The sequence below is a fragment of the Zychaea mexicana genome, assembly GCF_025766255.1.
Source record: "Zychaea mexicana strain RSA 1403 chromosome Unknown BDB00scaffold_41, whole genome shotgun sequence".
NCBI classification, from domain to species: domain Eukaryota; kingdom Fungi; phylum Mucoromycota; class Mucoromycetes; order Mucorales; family Lichtheimiaceae; genus Zychaea; species Zychaea mexicana.
In genome coordinates, this window is record NW_026516704.1 from 24,831 (window position 1) to 46,275 (window position 21,445).

Sequence of the window (21,445 nt, forward strand, 5' to 3'; positions counted from 1 at the left end):
CGGTCTTCTTCCCTGAACATCAACACATCTCGATCACATCTGGCCAAGCTTATTAGAGGGTAGTGGGCAATTTTAATACCCATAACTTTTTTTTTAGGTCAGATAGCAAGACAAAACTAACTGAAGCTAAATAAACTCTTCTATTAAGACCAGACGTAACATTCCTGTTCTTATTTCTCATTTACTTGGACAGACGTAACATTCCTGATCCTTATTCCTCATTCATTTTGGACAGACGTAACATCCCTGATCCTTATTTCTACTCACTGAGCTTAATCAAGAAATCAGCTCACTACTATTTACGACCTTGGACATAACCCATACACATTTTTACCTTACTTTACACTCATATCACTTCACAACCCGTCTGTAATAAACGATATTATTACTGGTGCTCACTACTAAACATACACCTAAACCGTTACGCAACTACCTGGAATACCCCAAATTCACCGTAACACTATTATGCTGAAGCGTAAGTATCAAAACTCTTTTACAGAGATTTGATATGAAGACAATGGTAAATATAGGTCATTCGGAAGTTCCGGAATCCAACACAAGAACTTGGATTGTGCAATATTTAAACCCACGCATAAAATATTTCACTCCGCGCACTGTTGAAAACCTAAGAGATCAGGGCAAAACGAATCAATATGAAGACACCCGTAACTTCGTACTAATCTTTTGTCCTGATGGTCTTTAACAGCTACATTTGGTTCTCAAAGATGTCCTCGGAAACAATAAAGGTAAGAGCTCATTTGATGAATATTACTATGCTCCTTCACCTTACACTCTTCTTGCTTATCTAAATTGCATATGTATAGATGGATCTGCGGAGCTTCAGCACATGTATCCGTTAGTTCAGCGCATGGTTGCCCGCGCTAATGCATCCGTTTTTGTTGGAGAGAGACTTTGCCAGGATCTTGATTTGGTTGCAACTTTCCAAGAGATCACTACAGACTTGGCAACCATGATGCGTTTTGAAAATTACTGGCCGGAAACATTTCCTGTTTTGCTGAAATTACAAATGTGGTATGTGCCCTTGAGGATAGCTGACGATATGCACACAGCAAGTATTGATATTATAAGAATGCTATTTAGGGGAATTGGTAAGTTCTCTCCAAAAGTCAAAAAGCACAGAGCCACAATGCTTCGATCCTTGACTCCAGAAATCGATTTGCGATTGAGCCGTGCAAAGGACGATCCCAATTGGCAAAAGCCTCTAAGCTCGGAGTATCTGTTTTTCTCTCGTCGTCGTCCTTTATTTCAAATGTGCAATTAAAAGAGTGTGTCGTATTTCAGCACTCAATAGATTGATATCCTTCAAGAGCTTATAGACCATGCCAAAGTTCCTCGTGACCGTGATATTTATAATCATATTGTAAATGAGATCATGGTCTTAATCTTTGCTTCCATCATAGCACGTCTGAGAATGGTACCATTGTTCTGTATCGTATTCTCCAAAATCCCGAACTCATCGATGAGCTTTTGAAGGAACAGCAAGAAACTATCGAAACCGCTGGATTAGACCCTAACGGAAAGAGTAACGAGGTGCTTACATACGATACTATCAAAGGCATGGTTAAGCTGGATAGTGTCTGCCGTGAAACAATGCGCCTCAGGAACAGGTTTTATGATCTTCTTCATACCAACATCTGTGGAAAGAAGGTCGTATTGAGTAATGGTACCATTATTCCACCAGGTAAAGGCTACATGTCAAATGCGCACGGACGTCCGATGCGTAACTGTTTTTTTTTCATTCTTTATTTGATATACTAAGCAAAATGTTCATTTTATATAGGTGGTGACGTTTTTATCAACTCTTGGTACAACCAACGGAGCAATATCTGGGAAGAGATGCATATAGATGGTGAAGATCGCGTAGAATTCAAGCCTTTCCGTTACCTCGACACTGGTTATTCATCGAGTAAGATTAGTGATGACTATCTAGTCTTTGGCAAAGGAAAACATGCTTGCCCGTAAGAGTTCTTTATTGCTTTCTTCAAAGTCTATGCAAATTCTTTTTACTAATATTTCGTATAATTGTAGTGCGCGCTGGTTTGGCATCCGATCCTATCAATCAAAGCGATCATTTCCATTCTCATCCGTGACTACAAAGTTCGCCGCACTAGTGACATCATTCTTCCAACAGCAGTGGACACGGACATGCCTTTCGGCGCCGCTTCTTTTGAGAAACTCAAATAAACAAACCCTTTCCTCTATCGAGGAAAAGGCATATATGCAAAATAGAATATTCTGGCAAAAAGATAGGTCACATTATGGTCCTAAGAGGCTTCTACCTAAATGTATAGGGATCCAATGTTTGGAAGAGTCGAGTCATGGCAACCATGACCGCGTTTATATATCTAGCCTATTTCAATTCATTTTGGTCGGCGGTTTGGCACGATATTTTCTACGTATAGGATTAGTATGAAAACTAAAGCGGAAATTGGGAGGGACTGTCGACGCCGTCGTGGATCCGTCCGCTTCTTCATCTATTCATTGACGCAGTGCAGCAAAAGAATAACATCTATTGTTTTTGTGATGTACTACATTAACTGTACCGATTATTAGTGGGGTAAAAGGATGTCTGTCTTTTGTGCTCATAAATCCTCTAACACCAAGTACTAATACTATATACATCCACCATTACAGTGTTCGTCTTTTACCATTCGTTTACCTTTTGTTCTCGTGGCTCTTTCGGCACCGACTGCTTCAACGCTAACACTCACCTCAACTGGAATTGCTGGCTTTGAAGAGCGACAATTACAATCAAGTTGGCCCTTTACAATGTTTAATTCTTTGTCTTTGATGGCTAACGTTATTGGCAGCCAACGACACAGCAAAGGTAAACTTGCGGTTAGTAAATTCAGCAATCATGTTCTGCGCGATATTGCTATATGTGCTTTCACCAACACCATATCATACGCCAGTTCCTTCTCAATAATTATAACACATTATAGGCGGGGTAGAGGTATTTTACTACAAGAGAGTATGGGGCCCTTTTTCTGCGGCGAGACACGTATTGTTTTTCAGCGCTTAAACACATCTCACACGTGGGTATTCTACACATGGAGCTTCCCTTAATGCGTTTCGTAGCCTTGTTGCACAAAAGATAGAGAACTTACAAGGTCTTTGCTTATAACAGCAATAATACAACAGTGAATTTGATGCCATTTTAAGGACGACGATATATACTTTGGCACTCGCAGATGCAAAATATTTGGACGAGCTGAGATTTCAACAATGTGGACGAGATGCAGTGAGTCCTGCTCGGCTACTAAAGTTTGTTGAAATGGAAGAACACCTCTAATAGTACATCCGCTTGTCCTGATCTTCTTGGCAACTTGCGACGCTTTAACAAATGCTATGCACAATATTCTCTTGCCCGAGATGCTGATCCAAAATTGCCTTATCCTCGAAGACTGGGCTAATGATCGACGACATTAAATTTGATGGTTTCCGGTCAAAAATATTGAGTACCAATTTTTGGGTATATCAGAAATCAAGGCACTGAAATTCTGTTGTGTTCTAGTCTTCGGATGTCAACATAGCAAGAATGGTGTTCGACAGTGAAGCAAGGGCAAGTATATCTTGAACAGAGTGTTGGATTCCGAACATGAAGCAAGTTTAAGCCCCAGAACCTTTGATGCTGCCTATACCGGAACGGAACTCAAGAGTTAAAGTAACGTAGCCAACGATAGCTGAGTTAGCAGCTGTTTGCTTTTTCGCCAAAGTGTCTTTCTCCATTTTTTGTAACCCACACGAAATAACTTTGATTGACAGCTGTAAACGTTATTCTACGTCATTTTGTCCCCCTCCGCTAATGCAAAAAAAGCGCTGTGTTTTCTGCGGACCTCTTGACCGACCCCCATCTCAGCCGAAACGGGATTGCGCGGGTTGCCATATATGGCAACGTGTCGTAAGGTTTGTTATATAAGCATATGCCCGCTTCTCGAAAAAAACCGTGTTTCTCTTCTTTCTTTTCTCTATCCCCCACATATTCCTTTGATAAAAAACCTTACAAGCACACACGTACACAATAGAAACAAATATGAAATTTTTGTCCTCGCTAGCAGTGTGTGTACCGCTCGCTGCACTAACCATTTATCATTTACATGATTTACCAACTGCATACGATCTATCCCGGACTTGCGAAGTCTACAATGTTCCAAAACTGACGGGTGTAACGGGATTCGACACAACGTTGTGTGTTATTACAACCGTTTTCAGTCACGCTTTCCGCAATCCCTTGGGTTACGATGTCACATGGCTACTCCTTGGATTCTTTGGTCTTGTCTTGACATTGTTTGCTCTCGAAGGTGCTCGGGCACGATCCAATCGCCTGCTGGCGTGTTTCTCACTCTGGGGCATGATTTCAAACTTTGGCGGCATGTCCGTCGTCTTGTTTTTATTCTGGATCCCAGCGCTATACTATAGCTCCAACAACGAATCAAGCAATGTCAAGAGTTTCCACATTTCACCTTCACGCGCCAATGCGGTCCTATTGGCTATTCTTGTCGGTTATGCATCACCCACGGCCGCAATGCTACTGACAGACTCGTTGCAAATGCAAAAGTGGGCCGCCATGATTTGGCAGTTTGCACCCTTGTGGATCCATCCGTTGTATTTGGGATTGACCTATTTGATGGCCTCTTGTCTCGATGATCCGTCGGCAGATATGCGCATGACACTTGAAGCTCGCGAAAAACTCAAGGTGGCAGATAGTCGAAACTCGGTCCAACGCGTCTATATGATTGTTGGCTTGATCAATGCCATGATCTACTATGTCATGTATATCCGACTCAAGATGAAGGGCATGCTTAATCTGGAAACTTTGATCAACTTGTACCACTTGTACAACGGCCAGTTGACGGGTGTTACCACCGAACAAATGGGACAGATCGTAGCAACACATGTCTTTGCCATTGATCTGTTGGTTTGCTATTCCGCTATTGTAGTATGGGCATTCTTCGAGGATGGAATTAAGGGTGTACTCTTGACGCTCATTGCATCCATCTTTGTGGGCCCTGGCGGTGGTGCTGCACTTTACCTTGTGTACCGAGAAGAACGCTTACAAGACACGGCTCTGTTACCTCGGTCCACGACTACTGCTGTTGCCACTCCTGCTACTCCTGCTGCTACCCCAAAAAAGAAAAACTAAACTTGTTTAATTTTACACATGCGAAAAAAAAAGCCCTTTTGTATAACTTTAAATTATTAATTAATAAATAAAAAAAGTAGTAATAATAATAATAATAATACAAACAGTGGGACATGTACGTTTGTTGGAGGAGAGTGCGTCAAGTTTTTCTATAGGAGGTATTTTCTAGATCTTCCATTTTGTTCCATGTTTTTGTTTAGAATACCAAGACGTAATTTGAGGATAAGAGCACAGACCGCAGCAAGAAGCATGGCACCACCATTAATCATATTGGATCCCACATAGCGCGGTGCATCGGAAGTCCATCCAGAGTATAGTGCAAAAGTACAGACGAGTGCACCAAAGTTACCCATGGAGGACACGACACCCGTTGCTGATGCTACACCCACGGCATCTTCTCGCAAGTTGGCTGTCCATGCCATACTCTAAAAGGAAGAATGTTTTGTAAGCATTAATATTACTCTTTTTCATCCCCGTTCCCCACAAGTACTACAGGAGAACGAAAAAAAGTTCTTACCAGAGGAACAGTGGGATAAGTGCCACCGGCAACAACCATCAATCCAAAATACCGTGCAGCGATTGGTTTAGCAAAGCTCAATATAACGAATCCAACAAACGAGGCGGATGAACAGCCAATGATGAACCATCCACGATCTTCCAGACGATCACTGAGTCGCGTGACTACATATACCATGATGCCACCAAAAACATACGGTGGGATACTCATCAAACTCACTTGAATGGAGTTGTATGTGCCCAATTCTTGAACGATGCGTGGCAAAAAGTAGCCCAATGAGGTGGCGGCCATCACAGGTGTAAAGTATAGAACGCAAAACAGCCACACCTTGTAATCCAACAGTTGTGTTTTCACTTGCAATAGATCGCCGTTGGAAAAAATGGATTTCTTCTGGTGGTCTTGTTGTTGCTGCTGTTCTTGAAGCTCTTCTTCTGTCAAGGCCAAGCGTTGGCGTATTAGAATGAGTTGCTCGTCTGTCAAGAACCGTTTGCTCGTTTCGGGTTTGGATGGCAGGTAAAAAAAGGTCGCAACGCCAAATATCACGGATATGATGCCTGAAATCAGGAAAAGCCTATTGTACAGACTTTAGCTTTTGTTTTTTCTCATGCTATTTTTATTAGGTGTTATATTACAAGCATCATACCATTGCCAACCGTAAAGATTGCCCTTTGTATCAATCAATTGTATGCCAGCAGAGATAAGGCCACCAAAAGCGCCTACACAGTGTTAGTCCATCCAAACAGACATATTAGCATTATTCTCTTTCCAAGTGTGTTTCTGTTTTTCTATCCCCCGAACCCCCCACTCAACACACCAGTTCCTTTTAGCAGCAACAAAAAAGACATAATTCTAGGCCATTCTGTATTTGTTCATCATACCTGACGTTGGACCAGCCAAGTATGTCACGCCAATTCTGGAGGAAATTTCATTAGGACGATACCACAGCGTCGTGTAATACGCTATACAAAAGAAGGCTCATTCAATACATTTGTTTGTAACACATTGTTGCAGTGTGCATAAACGATACATACTGATGCCTAATGATAGGTATAAGTGAAAATTCACAAAGCGGTTAGTTCCATCGACGCGCCTTTCTCTCTCTCTGTGATTACTGTGTAATATGCAATAACTTACCTGGCCAAAATCCTGCTTCGAATACACCCTGTTTTTTTAAAAAGGGAATTAAAACAATCAGTCCAAGTAAGAAATACACCTCTTTTGTTATTAGTTTCGCATACCAACAGGAATCGTAAGAGATAAAAATGCCACGCTGTTGAGATAGCAGCCATACATCCAGTGACAATAGACCAAGTGACCATGATTCTTGCCAGCCAAAATGCAGGATTGACGCGCGCCATAATCAGATTGGAAGGTACTTCGAATACCTTTGGTCGTCATTAGTGACGATATCCCTCTTTTCTCTTTCAAAAAAAGAAAGGACTTACAATATAAGCAACATAAAATAAACCCAAACCAATGTTATTTTCTCGCGCCGTAAGTCCAGCCGTTGTTGCTAAATCGTGTCCTTCCTGTTTGTTCATGGTCATTGCATAGCCCACATTGGCACGATCCTCGACACTGAGGAAATACAGAATGAAAATCCAAGGCACGATGCGCCAATCGAGTTTTCGTAATAGGGCCTTTTCTTCTTGGAGTAACTCTTTTTGTTTTTGTTCATTAGTGTCATTGATGGTGTTGTTTTTCTTTTCACCGTTGTTTGAAAGATTGCGCAGTCGAATGGCGTCATTGTCTTGTTGTTGTTGCCACCCGGTTAAATCTTCGCTAATGGGCACGGCACCGTCAGACTTGGTCATGGTAGGAGTTAATGTCGCCATTGAAAGATTTCGCTTTCCTGTCTCTCTCTCTCTCAACACTTGAAAATCTTTTGAATGGTCTCCGCGATTCTTTTGATAACAAAGAAGTTTCCCACACACACTACAGTACTTGAACGCTACACAAGACTTTATCCCCACAGCCGACCCCACAATTTTAAACTATACGCGATATTGCTTTGCATTATTTCTAATTTAAACGATACGATAGTCTTACCATTCACAGAAACTGTCAGTCACTCCAATTTATTACCATCGTGTTGTTATATCCGAAGCGAGTCCGGCAGTGGGCGACATGTATACGCTGGAAGACAACAACAGGCCATATGAACAAGATAATGGGTGGGAGGGGAGGCATCTAGCGCGCCGATATATATGATAGCAACTCGAAAAAGGTCCTAAATAACAAAGTTAGTGGCAATGTCTGAAGAAGGAGGTTGTTCTAGGTATCTTTAAACGTGATCTTCTGGAAAACGACATATCTCGATGACCTTATCACTATCATCACTGAGTCGTTAGAAACAATAAACAACGGATCCTGCATTTCATTGAATCTACAACATAGCATGGCTTGAGCACAAGGGGTGGTGCTGTGAATGATCATCCGTCTAACTGTCCCGCGTGCTACCAGACTTTTGCAACATACTAGTACAGTGGTTTATCAGCGTCATCTTTTTATTACTATCACACAAAGCTTAATTAAAAGTTGTAATGCTGCATATGAAAAGCCATTCATTCATTGAAAGGAACCTTCTGCAGGGAAACAATGGAAAACAACAACCCATGGATCTGATGCACATAATTGGAATATATCACTCGGTTTGGGGTAGCATTATTGTATCAGCGCTTTGTTCTAGTATAGTGTAGTACGACGATGATGTATACAGTATATAGCCTTTTTTTTTTACAAGTCAGTTCGCAGTGAACATCCATATTAGCCAAGTCAGATTGCTTCCTTATTGCGGTATTTAACCTAGAATGAAATACGATCATAAAACTTTGTGCTACGTGCCAATTAACAACAAGGGACCCCGTTTGTATATTAAATGAAAGTGTATTACACACACACACTTCATTTACGTATAAATTTTCCCTTTTTCTCTCTTTCTTTTCTTTCTATATATCTTTACAATTCCTTTTTTTTTCCTATAAAGAAGTAGGATTAAATGCCCTTCCATTCGTTTAAATTCTACTACTGTCTTCTCTTGTTGGCAGTCTTGTCCATGGTCTCTGCTCAGGGCGTCAGCCCTACCGGCGAAGAAGACGGAACCGCCATCATGGACGCCGCAAAGAAACTCAAGGCTGGTGATTACGTCTTCAAGTCGGCTGTGGGCAAAAAGTATCTTACGCTCATCAGTGACGGCAATCTCGTCACGCCCGAATCCTCAAAGCATCCACGCATCTGGGACGTACGCCAACACGATACTACAAAGTATTTCTCAGCACACGGGTTCAACAAGGCTGGTAATGAGAAGTGTATTTCGACCCGTTGGAACACGGGTGATGGTGATGGTGGCTTCCCTGATGCTGCCGTGGTATGTACAGTCATGAGCAACGTAAAAAAAAAACAACAACCCACCACCGTATCATTTCACTAAGTAAACCTTCACTTTTTTTGTGTATATAGCTCTGGCAATGCGAAGTCGATACCAAGATGCCTGAGGATACCGGAGGCTACGAAAAGATCTACCCACCCAAACAGCTCTGGCTAGCTGTTCCTGATCCCAAATACCACGGCTATTACAAGATTATTTCGGCCTCGCATTTGTATGACATGATCCCTCGCTGTATTGAGCTCAAGAAGATCTCGGGTGGTACCAAATTGACTGAATGCAAGCTGGATACCGATAAAAAGAGCTTGCTCTGGAAAATCCACAAAATTTAAGCCAATTCCCAAAACAATTAAAAACTCGCGATATTGTTTGATTTATGCGAATAGATTGGATGAAGAGCTTTTTGGACTAGACTATATTTGTATCGTTGTACAGCAGCAGGATGAATGAAGCAACTGGAGGGAGAAATAAGAAATGTCACGAGACCGTAGTATCATAGTAATAGTGGCAGTGTAATATGTGGCAAGCCGTGAGTCATATAAGGAGAGAAAAAATAATCATACAAAGAAAGATACTAGTCTGTCGGGTATCGACATACACATACGATGATCTTAAATATACCAGAGATTGGCATTCTGCAGGGCTTCCTTTTTCTTGTCGCCGACACGATAATTCGCATGAACGATCATTGGCTTCAAGTCGTATTTTGCAGGCACATTACGTTCAAAAAAGAGTCTGCCATGCGGGAACAAGGGCAGGTCTAGCAAGACGACGGGACTTGTCTGATACGACAAATCCAGCTCATCCAAGACACGGTTGATTGCCCTCTGCTGTGTGACCTTGGGTTGTTTATCCTGGATAAGAATAGAATCGGCCAGTATCCGTTTGTTCAAGTCCGTCGGCCGCATGACATAGAACCCGGAATTGACGATCTTTTGTTCTGTTTCCTGGGTAAACAAGACCTCTGTCTTGGATCCTCTGGCATTCAGCTTGTCGACCAAGTAGCGATAGATGCCCCGGTGGGTAAAGACAATGTCCACGTCTGAAAACCAGACGGTCAGGTCCATGTACAACAACCGTTCGACGACCAACGTCTTGGCATGTGTGATCGGCGTATAGTCATTGTCCAACCATTTGGCAAACCCGCTCGACAGTTTTTGATGGAACCACGCCTCTGGGATCTGGACAACATGGTCTCCATAGCCTGCGTTCTTGAGGGTTGCTTGCAACGCTTCGTCAATCGCAAATACGAGGTATTGGCCGTCTTGGCCCGTCCGTTTGAGCGATTCAATCCAGTTGAGCGTGTATTCAGCCATCCCTTGGTTGGCCACAGCCACGAGCAAGATCTTGTCCCGTTTTTCTTTTCGCACATTGCGTTGAATCGCTTGTCGGATCGCCATGCTGAGCTCGTCGTCGTCAAAGTGTTTTGGCTCCCACGCATCCGGTTGCGTCGGTGTCACGTCGACTTGGACAAGGTCTTCTGGGTCGGCGACGGTGTTGCTGTTTCCTTCATCCATGATGGCTGACGGCGTGGGTTGTACAAGATTACTACTGTCGCTCTCACTGTCGCTATGAATAAACGGATTTGCTTGTAGCGGCATGAGGCTGGACAGCAGTGTGGCGAGAGAAATGAAAAAGACTATACAGAGGATGGCTATAAGAGACCGTTTGTTGAATGCACGTTCCATTATTAATTTTGCTGCTGTTGTTGTTGCTACTGTAAGCGTGGGCTACGTGTTGTTGTTTTTCTCTTCAAACTAAAAAAAGAAAGAATGAAAGAAAAGAGTGCAAGCTATCTATTTTCTTTCTTTCTTCTTTCTTTCTTTCTTACTCCCTTCTCACTTTTCTCCCTTTTCCAAACTAGGCTTTGTTCCAATTCCTCTTTGCTCTATTATGGTGCAGAAATCAACAGTTGTCGTCGTATCGCCTGCGACTCTGCAGCCTCTCTTTGAGGTCCCCTGCGCCACACCCGCCGACATTGATGCGGCCGTCGCAAAGGCTGAGCAAGGATTTGCTTCTTGGCGCAAAGTACCTGTTGCCGAACGAGTCGCCATCCTTCAAAAGTTCTGCACGTTGTTTGAGCAGAAAAAAGCCCAAGTCGGTGAAACGATCGTCAGCCAGATGGGCCGTCCCGTGCGTTACGCAGCTGGCGAGGTTGGCGGTGTGCTTGAACGCGCCAACTACATGATCTCGGTGGCTGAAGAAAGTCTGGCGGATGAAGTGATTGAATCCACAGACGCCGTCCATCGTTTTCTGCGTAAAGAGCCGTTGGGTCCAGTGTTTATTATTGCTGCATGGAACTATCCTTATCTCACTATGGGTGCGTACTATCCGCCTTTTTGTTTTGCAAGGGGGAGGGGGGACTGCTGACGACGACCCAATGTTCTCTCACGCTCACTCTATGTTTCTCTTTTTCACAAATGAATCGCACCGCCATCATCAACAGTGAACAACGTAGTGCCAGCATTGCTGGCAGGCAACGCGGTGCTGCTGAAACAGTCTCCACAAACTCCAAAGTGTGCCGATCTGTTCGTCGAAACGTTTCACCAAGCCGGTGTTCCGGAGCAGGTGGTACAGGTCATGCACACGGACGACAATGGCGCCGACTATTTGGTGCGACACCAGGGCATCCAATACGTCAGCTTCACAGGCAGTGTCGCTGTCGGCAAAACCATCCGTCAATCGATTGGCAATGCCGAGCGCTTGATTGGTCTGGGCATGGAGTTGGGCGGTAAAGACCCTGCTTATGTCTTGGCCGATGCTGATCTGGACTTTGCGGCCGAGAATATTGTCGACGGCGCATTTTTCAACTCTGGCCAGTGCTGTTGCTCGATTGAACGTTGCTATGTCCATAGCGATGTCTATGAGTCGTTTTTGCAAAAGGCGGTTGCTATTGCTCAGGTAAAAAGTTAAATATGGGCTCCATACGCGTTAATAGTAACAATTGGCATACACACACACACACACACACACACAGAACTATAAATTGGGTGATCCAAGTGACCCAGAGACAACAATGGGTCCTATGGCTCATGTTCGCTTTGCAGACAAGGTGCGCGCTCAAATAGCAGAAGCAGGTTAGCGTCATCTACAAAGGCTATGAAGGGGGAAAGAGGAGGGGGGAAGGGAAGGGGGTTTTAAAAGGGTGTGTCTATCATGCACTCAGAGTTGTTGTTGTGCATAAACTGACTTACCGGAACAACACACAGTCGTCAAAGGGGCAAAGCTACTCGTTCAAACAGATCGCTACTTTCCGAACGACAAGGTAAAAAAAAATAGTCTTTCATTCTGATTACTTTTTGATTTACTCAATTTCCAGCTTTTAACACATGTTTGAAGCCTGGAACAACCTATGTCGGTCCACAAATCATTACAGATGTCACGCATGATATGACCGTCATGCAAGAAGAGGTATGTACTATGTATAAACACTTTGTACAATGTCGGCTACAGGACACTCATAATAGACGACTTAGACATTTGGACCTGTGCTGGTAGTGATACCTGTCCACTCGGACAAAGAAGCCGTCGAGCTAATGAACGATTCCACGTATGGACTGACAGCTAGCATATGGACCCAAGATGCGGATAAAGCATTAGAGATTGGCAACCAAATCGAGTGTGGGACATGGTTCATGAACCGCTGCGATTATATTGACCCTGCATTAGCCTGGGTCGGCGCCAAAGACAGTGGGTTGGGCTTTTCTATGAGTAAGCACGGGTTTGATCAGTTCATTCGACCAAAGTCCTATCATTTGCGATTAAAGCAGTAGTAATGTAGTAGCAGATTTGAAGATGATATGTAGAGAATGCAGTGTATATCTGTTGTCTGTGCGAGAAAAGAAAGAGTGTGAGAGAGGGAACTTTATATAACCAACGGAAAAATAGTAGTAATAAAACTTGCTCTTGTCAAAGAGGTATTAAGAAAGAAGAAGCAAAGAAGAAGCAAGAAAAAAGGAGAAACTAAGGGAAGAGCGAGCAAAGGGGTGTGTGTAGAAGAAAGAAGACGACCAAAGTCAGAGTGATTAAATTAAAAAGAAAGAAGATGGTTGGGCGTGTGTGTGTGTGTTATTTTTTTTAAAAAGTAAGAAGGATGGTGGTGATGTTGTTTACTTGTTAAAGGAAAACCCTTTCTTCTTGACCTTTTCTGGCGTGATGGGTCGTCCACTTTCCAAACGACGTCTCTTTTCTTCGAGATCCATGCGCTGCTTCTCGAGCGCCTCCTTCATCTCCTTGTGACGAGCATAGAGTTCTTCTTCCGACTGCTTCAACTTGGACTCCTTCTCCGTGACCTTGGCCTGGAACACCGACCGCATCTCGGCCTCCATCTTTGCCAGTTTCTGTTCGTGAGCAAGTCTTTCCTCCTCCATCTTTTGGACGGGGTTGACCTCCTTGAACACCGAGGGATCTTGCTGGATGCCCATGGCCTTGAGCTTCTCGGTGCGGTAATTTTCGTACAAGACGTCGTTGGTGTACTCCTTGAGCTCCTCCATGTGCGTGCGGATCAACATTTGTCGCAGCTTGACAAAGTCGCAGTGGTCTTCATTGTCGACCTCAATCACACCCCACGGATACTTACGGCCACGCACACGACGACCGCCCTCGACCTCAAACTCCTTGTCTGAGCCCACAACGGCAAAGGGGATCTTGGACATGATCTCGCGGTTCTCTGCAATCGTTTCCTGGTCGTCGTACTCATAGACAGGTGCCTGGTAGATCTGGATCTTGTGATAGTTGATATCGGCCAAGATCCGCTGCTTGAATGCCATGACTTCTTCTTCTGTCAGTGTATCGGCCTTGGCAATCACCGGGATCAGGTTGACGCGCGTGTGAAGCCGTCGCATGAATTCAATGTCGAGCGGTTTCAAGGCGTGGCCGGTGGGCATGATAAAGTACAGACACGCGTGGATGCGATTGTCTACCATCCGACGGCGGTTCACTCGGTTCTCTTGCTCCAGGTACGCATCAAAGCGCGACTCGATATTGTCCAGGATCGGCTTCCAGCTCTCCTCATTGTTGACAAAATCGCCAAAGCCAGGCGAATCCACCACTGTCAGCCGCAACTTGACGCCGTTCTCTTCAATGTCGGCAGTGATGGATTGGATTTCGACTGTCTGCGGCGTTTCGTGCGTCAGCTCGACGTTTTCTTTTGGTGGATACAGTTGGGTGTTGAACAGAGTGTTGACCAACGTTGATTTACCCAGTCCGGATTCACCTAGAATGAGTCGTTATGTAAGATATAAGCATTCGTCATATGTAGAAGAAAGAGATTGTGTGTGTGTGTGTGTGTGTAGCCAAGTTGAAATGAATTCCAAACGCAACGTCAATTTTGTTATGTGACCCACTTCCACAATCCACAGGCCTTCTTCCTCCTGCTCCTGCCCCTCTTTCTTATACACGACCCCTTAGCAATAGCCCAGCAAGACAGAAACATGCACAGCTTGCACGCCTCCTCTCACACATACATCCCGCCCCCCCTGTTTTTTTTTGTTGGAGTGCAAAGAAAAAAAGGGAAGACGTAAACTACTGACTGACTAAGTAACTAACTAATGACATACCAACGACCATGCAAGTGAACTGGAAACCTTTCTTGACGGATTTACGGTGTACTTGGTTTGGTAAGTTGGCAAAGCCAACATAGCCTTGGAGTTTCTTGCGCACCACTGTGATCTATGGAATAGTCAAGGAAACAAAAAGTTATGGAGACTGACTTGGATGTGTGCATATTATATGTATATATTCAATAGGCATTAAAAAAACCACACACTTACACCAGATGACGCGCCGTTTACTTGATCAACTATATACCATGAGACATAGATTTTACACACAATGAGAAAAAGAACTCTTTTACAAAAAGGTACATTATATAATTCTCGCCGAGATCTCAATAAAAACCTTTTACATACCCATTTGGACGAATCTGTGTTTTGCGAGTTTTATTTATTTACTTTATGTGAGGAAGGAGAGAAAGAGAGAGAAAGAAAGAGAAGAAAGAAAGAAAGAAAAAAGGGAAACGCCTTCACGACGTATGTGTATATATGAGCTGTTGTTGTATAATAAAAAAGGAGGGGGAGTCTCTTTCTTTGAAAGGGGCTGTCAAGGAGCTTTTTTCGCCTTCTATATAATGTTCCATAACCCAGCATTATTCAGAAAGAGAGAGACGTGTTATGGCATGTGTATGTGTGTAACAGTCAAATTAAGCACCACACACCCATATTTTTTTCTCTTTTGATCTGCATAAACAAGAGAACGCTTCTTGTTCATCGCTACAAATCTCCCCGTTTCCATCGATAAATATGTTTCCTGAGTAATTAGACACTCTACAACAGATAGGATGTAAGTAGGTTGGGTGTGCTCATCACCATGACTACTGTACTAGTCAGTGAGTTCCTTTACGTGAATAGTACTGTATGTAGTAGTGCTGCCATCTAGTAAAGCTGTGTATATATACTACAGACTCATACGCTCTCTCTCTGTGTGTGTGTGTGTGTGTGTAATTTGAATACAGCAGCAAAGGGCGATATCAGAAGGAGACCAACCAGAAATGTACTATTTGAGGTCTCTTGGTCAACTATCTCTTCTTTTACTGCATTAAGCTATCACTGATGACTATGTATATATTACAATATCTTAAGTCATACCGTCATCGGTGATCGTGAATCTCTGGGATAAGCCGAGCATAGCACGACACTCGTATGAAATCCGATCAAGGGGATGCCAAAGCACATTACGGCAATGATGGCGCTGTCAATATGTTACTCAAATATGCAACTACTATGTAAATAACCTTTATTCACTCACTGTGTGTATGCGATTGATGTTACAGACCATACCCCCAGAAGACATAGTTGGCATTCTTCACAAGTACAGTAGTCGCTATTTCGCTGACGCTCAGGTCCAGCCTCTACACACATACATTGGGTCTAAAGCAAAACGGTAGTTCAAGTACTCTTGATAACCAGACAAAAGCAGTTTATAGATAAACTAGAGATGCTGCTGTCAGTGACGGCTGTCGACGTTTGAAAACGACTACGACCTACATTCTTTCGGATAAACGAATAATGGTGGTTGGGATTGAACTCTTGATTTGGCAACAACTTCAACAAAAAAAAGATACTACTACTACTTGTACTTTTGCATCTGTATCTTCAAATGCGACATCGCTGTTGGCTGTGCTGACAGAAACAATCTGTGAGTCAAAGCTGTGAAACTGGCCATCCAAACCTGGGGAAAATGACGTCTCAGAAACATAGAAAGAGATCGCTCTACCTTTGTCCGGGGAAAAGCTTTGTACGAATGAATGTTGTAATACACAAGAGGAGTATACACCATGCATCCGGTAACATCATTGACCAGTGCACACAGTACGTGTTGAACAACCTTTGTATATGTTATACAATGGTTTGTTGGTTCCATGTTTGGGTATGACGGATAAGAAGATGAAAAGCCAGCTTCATCGATAACAACCTCATTTTCAAGTGCAGCTCGGCTACTACTATGGAAAAGCCTAGCTTCATTCTCACAAGATGCTCAAGAAGACTTGCTTAGCGTTACTGTGCCCACACTTATTGCAATACTAGTTTGTCGTCGTGTTTGAGGAACCCAGTCGTTAACATTAACAGCTATTGACGTTTGGACCGACGCCCAGAGGAAAGCTCTAGTACTGACGATGTAGTGTGTGCGACTTGTGCACTTTTGACCTTGGCTACTATTGCACTCAACAGCTCCCAATGTCACGTTGCATCCCCGTGCGACTGCGAGGCTGTTGCTTGGACATATGGGAAGCACTTTTATCGACATTTGCCCCAAAGCAGAGTTTTCCGCTGCTTTCTCATCTTTGAACTACAAGCCAAACCAATCTTGAATTCCGCCCGAGTTGCGGTGGCAACGACAAGAATTCCCACCCGTGAGTTTGATGGGGGAGGGTGGAGGAGAGATTAACAAGGCCAGAGCGAGTCATTAGGAACCTGAATCGTAAAAAAAACCCCCTCGTGAACTCAGAATGGTACATTATGTAAATATGTGTTCGCCCTAGACGATTTGAAGACGAACGAAGGCTTCCGTTCCCAGCAATCAAAAAATGGATTCAACACCCCCACGGGTGCCACCACATGGAATAAGGGCTTTTCGGGCGCTCATGCAGCAATTAGTTTTGGGCTGTGTCGGAGCAACAACCGGTGATTTTGTTTGGTGCAGCAGACTGTGTGATGTTAACCTATTAGCAAGCAGGGCAGGGCAGGGCAGGGCAGGCAGGCAGGCAGGCAGGCAGGCCCACACACACAGGTCAAAGAACCCGGTTTCAGAACAGCTCACATTTAAAACCATCCAGCCCATCACCCGCCCCACACAGTGCGCTTCTTTATCTCCTTTCCTGCACTTTCTTTGTCTTCCACTCTCTTTCTCTGTCTTCTCTACCACTCTCTCTACACACTCTACAAAGGAAGATCACACACACCCTCTTTGCTGCTGCTCATGGTTTATCGAAGCTCATCCAAACGTTCGTCCCTGTACGATTCACTTCCAGTACTTGATTCGTGGTACCAACCTGAAGAAGAAGAAGAAGAAGAACAGATCAAAAGCAGTACTACCACTATCACGCCACCGATCATAACGCCATCACCTTCTCCACGACCTTCCTGTTTCAGCAAAACACCTTCTTCATCCCTTGAACGTCCCAGTTGTGCAGACGGCCGTCGCAGTGTGTCATTCTCAGTCGAGCCTCCATCCGTTCGCTATATCGATGAAAGGGAGCAACATCATCAAGAAGATGCTGTAAGTGAACAACTCTCTCTGTTGACAGCAACAACAAGTATTAGTAGACAAGAACGTCGTGATAGCAGAGGTGAGTGTCGTTTCTGGGAGAAACGAGCTTGGATCAATACAAAAAGGAAAAGAAAAAGGCGGGTTCCCTCCCCCCACTCAGATCAATCAAAAAACTCACTCATCAACCAACTTGCGTTTGATTTGAATAGGCGCACGATTGAAATTCTTGGCAAAACGCTTGTTGCCTAAACAATTCACTATGAACAAGGTCCACGTTTTTTCTCCAACATCTTCATAAATGTATTCAACACCAGAACAATTCCGTGTTTCTTATTAATCCCTCACTCTTACGCACTTGTCCACTACTGCTATTACTACTACTACTACTACTACCATTGCTCTTTTGCTCTAATGCCTGTCATTGTATCATTACTATCTACCCATTACTTGCTTATCTCTTATTCTAATCACAGTTCCGCCTTTCTTTCTACCTCCACCCACCAACAAAACCCCCTTATGCTCGAATAGAAACGAAGAACATGAAAAGAAAAATTTATTATAATAATATGTAAATGTAAATGTATGCACGTATCACCGCTCCCCCCCCACCACCTTACAACGGACATACACGTACCACAGCATACTGTAATCTATATACAATTTCAACAGCAGCTTATTTATCAAACGAAAAAGATGTACTGTACAGTCAATTCAGAAAGTAAAAAGTCGCTGATTTTGAGTTTGATGTCGTACCGAAAAATTGCATGTCCTGTCCAACAACAATGTCGACTGATCCAAAAAATAAAGATGTGTCCTGTATACTCCTTAGAACTCGATCCAGCAAATTGAGCTGTTCTGGTCTGTTGTTAAGAGTAAGGTGAAGCGGAATAAGCTATTGGAAAGAAATAGAAGCATTTAATGACTAGGATCTGTTGAAGCCATGCAATAGTCTATACTTGAATGATATCCAAAGGTTTTGTTTCATATTTTGTTAAATGTTTCGAGAAGTGTCTCGACAAAGAAAGATTGTAGTATCTCTCTGCCGACTCTGGGACGCCAGATCCTGGTGACCTTTTTTTTTTAGCACTGATACAGTACAAAAATGGGTGATGCTTCAAATGTGTAAGTCATGTGGATGAGATGGTAGGAGACAGTAAAAAAACACTTGATGAGACTCAATAAATGTGATTTATTTGAGAGAGAGATAGAGAGAGAGAGAGAGAGAGACTGTGTGTGTGTGTGTGTGTGAGAAAAAGACATCTGCAAGTTGTGGATTCATTGGAAGTGTTGAAATGATAGGCGAGCCTAAAAAGAGGTGTGAAATGGCATTTTCTGTGTCTGCATTTTACTGACTTGGGAAACTTGATTTTCCGCCCAAAAACAAGGGGTATCACGAAAAGGGGTGCACACCATTTGGGGGTGCATCCAGTCATAATAAGCCACTTTTGTCGGAAAGAGCGACACACGAGAGTGCTTACGCTGTACCTATTACTGTCATTTCATAAAGACAATGCCAAAAAGACCTCCTGTCACTTTTTTCGAGAGGAAAGACACCACTTCCCCAACGGTAGCTACACTACAGTAGCAGCAGCTCAATTCGACAATAAAAAACGCGATTATGTGAATTACGATTTGAACATCGGCTGGGCGATGGCCAAATAAAAATGGATCGCACGATGTATGGCGCAAGGAATATGGGGAGGATAAGGACGCTGGGGAAGAAAGGTACTGTCAATATATGTTATTTAGAAAACAACAGCCTAAACGCGCGATTGTTGACGGACATTATTGTGGGTATTGTCGACGGTTGGCAGAGGAATGAACCTATGCCGGACACGTTTTAGCAGGGAAAAGTGAAATGACAGTGACCAAAGCGCTTTCCTAAAAGGGAACAGCAGTGGCGATGACCAGAGGCAGTGACCAGAGCGAAAGACCAGAGGAATTGCTAACAGAGAAATGTTGATGACCAAACGACGACAAGGCGGGGGTGATAGTAGTACATAGTAAGCTTAGTAGTTGTGATCACGAGTGCCGTATCTGGTAAAGCCCCTTCTTTTTCCGAAGGTGCAGCGCTCCACATAGAAAAGCTTTATAAAAGGTAGCTTCTCCATCTGTTTCGTTCTTTCACTTCTTTCTTCTCACCCACACTTGCACCAGCTCTCCCTCTCTGTATTAAACAATATGTCAACAAACCAGACCACAACCAACAATATCGACGTCTCGGGTAGCTATTTCTCGGCCTGGCCTTCACCGTGCCCCGCCCAGGAAAACTTACCCAGGAGGAACGTCAACGCGAGGCCTGGCGCCAGTACAAACCCATGGCGAAGGAGCTCGCAGAAGGCGCCGAGGAAGCCCAGGCCAAGAGGGCTTATTTTGAGCGGGTCAAGGCCAAGAAGGCACACACATGGACCGGCGCCCACCAACCACGCCCGAAGCCCGGTCAAGCCTTCCACCACTGCCGTAAACACCAGTATGGGTGGAACAAGTCGCGCCCCATCGACTGCCGGTTTGCGACTCTGGACGAGAGTACGGGCGCCATCACTTTCGACAGCAATGCAGCGATGGCAGAGCGCGAGCGTACAAGAGAGAGTAAGGCCGATGGCAAGACGCGTCGTATCGGCAAGAAGTGTGTTGGTTTTGTCACTTGCGTCAACGAGAAGTGCGAGTTTTACGATGGCGTTATCAGACCTGCGGTGAAACGAGCTGCTCTTGACAACGTACATGTTATGGGCGCCAATCCACTGTTTCCGTGCCTGGTGTCAACGAGGGTACAAGAGATGAATCCCTTTGTGTACATCACATATGCAGACGATAGTAAGTGTGTTTGTAGTCTTATTAATAGACCTGTGGCTGACATAAATGTATTCAGGTGACCAAATTGGCGACTCCTCATCTTCTACCCCATGCATTACATCATCGACCGTTGTTACTAAAGAAAGTGTCAACGCTTCATCTTCGGCAAGTGATACAATTGCATATCAATACAAAGGTAAAAGCAGCTTTTTTCCGTTATAGGTTTCGTGTTTTGTAACGTTTTGTGTAGTCACTGTTTTTAAACAGGAAGCCCTGGAATACTTGAAGCAAGTCATGCTGCCAAACCGACCGTCGAACGATACCCTATTCGAGCGCATCTTCTTGGTGTCAGCTCAGCAAAAATCTATCTTAGAAAAACGCTTCGGACCAGTCACAAACTCGACGAAGCAAATTGAGGGTTGGGTCAACGGCTGTAACACGTGGGGTGAACGTACATCAAGAAAGTCAGATGGCAAAAAAGTGGAAGGTCGTTGGCTGTGGGTCTTGTTAGACAAGTACTTGGATGTCAACGTTATTGAGGACCTTGCAAAATACGAGCGACACTGCCGTCACCATCCGATGTCAACAATCGGCTACGCCCGAAAATTAAAAAGGAGGAAAAGAACGTCTTCGCACTCGATGCAACCTTCTAAGCAACATGGTTCATCGTTTGCGCACGAGAAGCCTGTGCACCAAAGTTTTCGTGTCGCCCCATTGCAACGCAGATGAAAATTTGGAATCTCGTGACAGCACCGGAAACCAAAAAAATCACCTGGCTTTGGTTAAGAACTGCGATGGGGATATGACAAGTTACGTGAAT

At 43.9% G+C, this 21,445-nt stretch overlaps 12 protein-coding genes across 12 annotated transcripts; 6 read left to right on the plus strand and 6 right to left on the minus strand.

The window, feature by feature from the left end:
* Nucleotides 1-1,443: 1,443 nt before the first annotated feature.
* BDB00DRAFT_764461 (cytochrome P450) lies at nt 1,444-1,983 on the plus strand (the record flags this gene model as incomplete). The annotated part of the gene is made up of 2 exons (XM_053119458.1): nt 1,444-1,702; nt 1,802-1,983. Coding segments are annotated over 2 exons (441 nt in total), but the record flags the coding sequence as incomplete, so codon positions are not given.
* Nucleotides 1,984-3,982: 1,999 nt separating this feature from the next.
* On the plus strand, nt 3,983-5,202 carry BDB00DRAFT_825399 (uncharacterized protein). The gene has a single exon (XM_053123667.1). It carries the CDS (start codon nt 4,055-4,057, stop codon nt 5,162-5,164), a length of 1,110 nt encoding a protein of 369 aa, XP_052979221.1. The 5' UTR covers nt 3,983-4,054; the 3' UTR covers nt 5,165-5,202.
* A 111-nt stretch (nt 5,203-5,313) lies between these two features.
* Nucleotides 5,314-7,228, minus strand: BDB00DRAFT_764464 (major facilitator superfamily domain-containing protein; the record flags this gene model as incomplete). Its single annotated transcript, XM_053119459.1, has 7 exons — nt 5,314-5,589; nt 5,682-6,252; nt 6,325-6,397; nt 6,560-6,640; nt 6,816-6,843; nt 6,920-7,066; nt 7,127-7,228. The coding sequence occupies 7 exons, from the start codon at nt 7,226-7,228 to the stop codon at nt 5,314-5,316; spliced, it is 1,278 nt and encodes a 425-aa protein (XP_052979222.1).
* Nucleotides 7,153-8,056, plus strand: BDB00DRAFT_825401 (uncharacterized protein). Its single transcript, XM_053123668.1, has 3 exons — nt 7,153-7,287; nt 7,363-7,496; nt 7,725-8,056. The coding sequence occupies exons 1-3, from the start codon at nt 7,275-7,277 to the stop codon at nt 7,890-7,892; spliced, it is 315 nt and encodes a 104-aa protein (XP_052979223.1). The 5' UTR covers nt 7,153-7,274; the 3' UTR covers nt 7,893-8,056.
* Nucleotides 8,057-8,736: 680 nt separating this feature from the next.
* On the plus strand, nt 8,737-9,398 carry BDB00DRAFT_872813 (uncharacterized protein; the record flags this gene model as incomplete). Its single annotated transcript, XM_053127007.1, has 2 exons — nt 8,737-9,048; nt 9,141-9,398. The coding sequence occupies 2 exons, from the start codon at nt 8,737-8,739 to the stop codon at nt 9,396-9,398; spliced, it is 570 nt and encodes a 189-aa protein (XP_052979224.1).
* Nucleotides 9,399-9,677: 279 nt separating this feature from the next.
* On the minus strand, nt 9,678-10,466 carry BDB00DRAFT_764507 (nucleotide-diphospho-sugar transferase-domain-containing protein; the record flags this gene model as incomplete). Its single annotated transcript, XM_053119460.1, has 1 exon — nt 9,678-10,466. The coding sequence occupies one exon, from the start codon at nt 10,464-10,466 to the stop codon at nt 9,678-9,680; it is 789 nt and encodes a 262-aa protein (XP_052979225.1).
* Nucleotides 10,467-10,851: 385 nt separating this feature from the next.
* BDB00DRAFT_825403 (aldehyde dehydrogenase) lies at nt 10,852-12,943 on the plus strand. The gene is made up of 6 exons (XM_053123669.1): nt 10,852-11,386; nt 11,513-11,967; nt 12,044-12,143; nt 12,276-12,331; nt 12,406-12,477; nt 12,543-12,943. The coding sequence occupies exons 1-6, from the start codon at nt 10,960-10,962 to the stop codon at nt 12,837-12,839; spliced, it is 1,407 nt and encodes a 468-aa protein (XP_052979226.1). The 5' UTR covers nt 10,852-10,959; the 3' UTR covers nt 12,840-12,943.
* Nucleotides 12,944-15,214, minus strand: BDB00DRAFT_825407 (Septin-domain-containing protein). Its single transcript, XM_053123670.1, has 4 exons — nt 14,976-15,214; nt 14,838-14,866; nt 14,625-14,736; nt 12,944-14,281 (listed from the first exon to the last, which is right to left on the minus strand). Exons 1-4 carry the CDS (start codon nt 14,977-14,979, stop codon nt 13,176-13,178), a joined length of 1,251 nt encoding a protein of 416 aa, XP_052979227.1. The 5' UTR covers nt 14,980-15,214; the 3' UTR covers nt 12,944-13,175.
* A 714-nt stretch (nt 15,215-15,928) lies between these two features.
* Nucleotides 15,929-16,534, minus strand: BDB00DRAFT_409430 (uncharacterized protein). The gene is made up of 3 exons (XM_053117278.1): nt 16,339-16,534; nt 16,196-16,244; nt 15,929-16,112 (listed from the first exon to the last, which is right to left on the minus strand). The coding sequence occupies exons 1-3, from the start codon at nt 16,416-16,418 to the stop codon at nt 16,011-16,013; spliced, it is 231 nt and encodes a 76-aa protein (XP_052979228.1). The 5' UTR covers nt 16,419-16,534; the 3' UTR covers nt 15,929-16,010.
* An 853-nt stretch (nt 16,535-17,387) lies between these two features.
* On the plus strand, nt 17,388-18,248 carry BDB00DRAFT_409398 (uncharacterized protein). The gene has a single exon (XM_053117277.1). The coding sequence runs from the start codon at nt 17,542-17,544 to the stop codon at nt 18,079-18,081; it is 540 nt and encodes a 179-aa protein (XP_052979229.1). The 5' UTR covers nt 17,388-17,541; the 3' UTR covers nt 18,082-18,248.
* A 734-nt stretch (nt 18,249-18,982) lies between these two features.
* On the minus strand, nt 18,983-19,317 carry BDB00DRAFT_825413 (uncharacterized protein). Its single transcript, XM_053123671.1, has one exon. It carries the CDS (start codon nt 19,263-19,265, stop codon nt 19,008-19,010), a length of 258 nt encoding a protein of 85 aa, XP_052979230.1. The 5' UTR covers nt 19,266-19,317; the 3' UTR covers nt 18,983-19,007.
* Nucleotides 19,318-19,583: 266 nt separating this feature from the next.
* On the minus strand, nt 19,584-20,812 carry BDB00DRAFT_409534 (uncharacterized protein). The gene is made up of 2 exons (XM_053117279.1): nt 20,026-20,812; nt 19,584-19,777 (listed from the first exon to the last, which is right to left on the minus strand). Exon 1 carries the CDS (start codon nt 20,553-20,555, stop codon nt 20,061-20,063), a length of 495 nt encoding a protein of 164 aa, XP_052979231.1. The 5' UTR covers nt 20,556-20,812; the 3' UTR covers nt 19,584-19,777; nt 20,026-20,060.
* Nucleotides 20,813-21,445: the final 633 nt, after the last annotated feature.

Coding starts and splice junctions, on each gene's coding strand:
- BDB00DRAFT_409398 (XM_053117277.1), top strand. CDS start 17,542: ATGGTTTATCGAAGCTCATCCAAACGTTCGTCCCTGTACGATTCACTT.
- BDB00DRAFT_825403 (XM_053123669.1), top strand. CDS start 10,960: ATGGTGCAGAAATCAACAGTTGTCGTCGTATCGCCTGCGACTCTGCAG. Junction 11,387..11,512: donor CTATCCTTATCTCACTATGG/GTGCGTACTATC, acceptor CATCATCAACAG/TGAACAACGTAGTGCCAGCA. Junction 11,968..12,043: donor AGGCGGTTGCTATTGCTCAG/GTAAAAAGTTAA, acceptor ACACACACACAG/AACTATAAATTGGGTGATCC.
- BDB00DRAFT_409430 (XM_053117278.1), bottom strand. CDS start 16,418: ATGATGTTACCGGATGCATGGTGTATACTCCTCTTGTGTATTACAACA. Junction 16,245..16,338: donor AAGCTTTTCCCCGGACAAAG/GTAGAGCGATCT, acceptor TGTTTCTGTCAG/CACAGCCAACAGCGATGTCG. Junction 16,113..16,195: donor ATACAGATGCAAAAGTACAA/GTAGTAGTAGTA, acceptor TTTATCCGAAAG/AATGTAGGTCGTAGTCGTTT.
- BDB00DRAFT_825413 (XM_053123671.1), bottom strand. CDS start 19,265: ATGACTGGATGCACCCCCAAATGGTGTGCACCCCTTTTCGTGATACCC.
- BDB00DRAFT_825401 (XM_053123668.1), top strand. Junction 7,497..7,724: donor CACCGTCAGACTTGGTCATG/GTAGGAGTTAAT, acceptor ACGATACGATAG/TCTTACCATTCACAGAAACT.
- BDB00DRAFT_825407 (XM_053123670.1), bottom strand. Junction 14,737..14,837: donor TAAACGGCGCGTCATCTGGT/GTAAGTGTGTGG, acceptor ACTATTCCATAG/ATCACAGTGGTGCGCAAGAA. Junction 14,282..14,624: donor GTTCACTTGCATGGTCGTTG/GTATGTCATTAG, acceptor GACTCATTCTAG/GTGAATCCGGACTGGGTAAA.
- BDB00DRAFT_825399 (XM_053123667.1), top strand. CDS start 4,055: ATGAAATTTTTGTCCTCGCTAGCAGTGTGTGTACCGCTCGCTGCACTA.
- BDB00DRAFT_409534 (XM_053117279.1), bottom strand. CDS start 20,555: ATGTACGTTGTCAAGAGCAGCTCGTTTCACCGCAGGTCTGATAACGCC.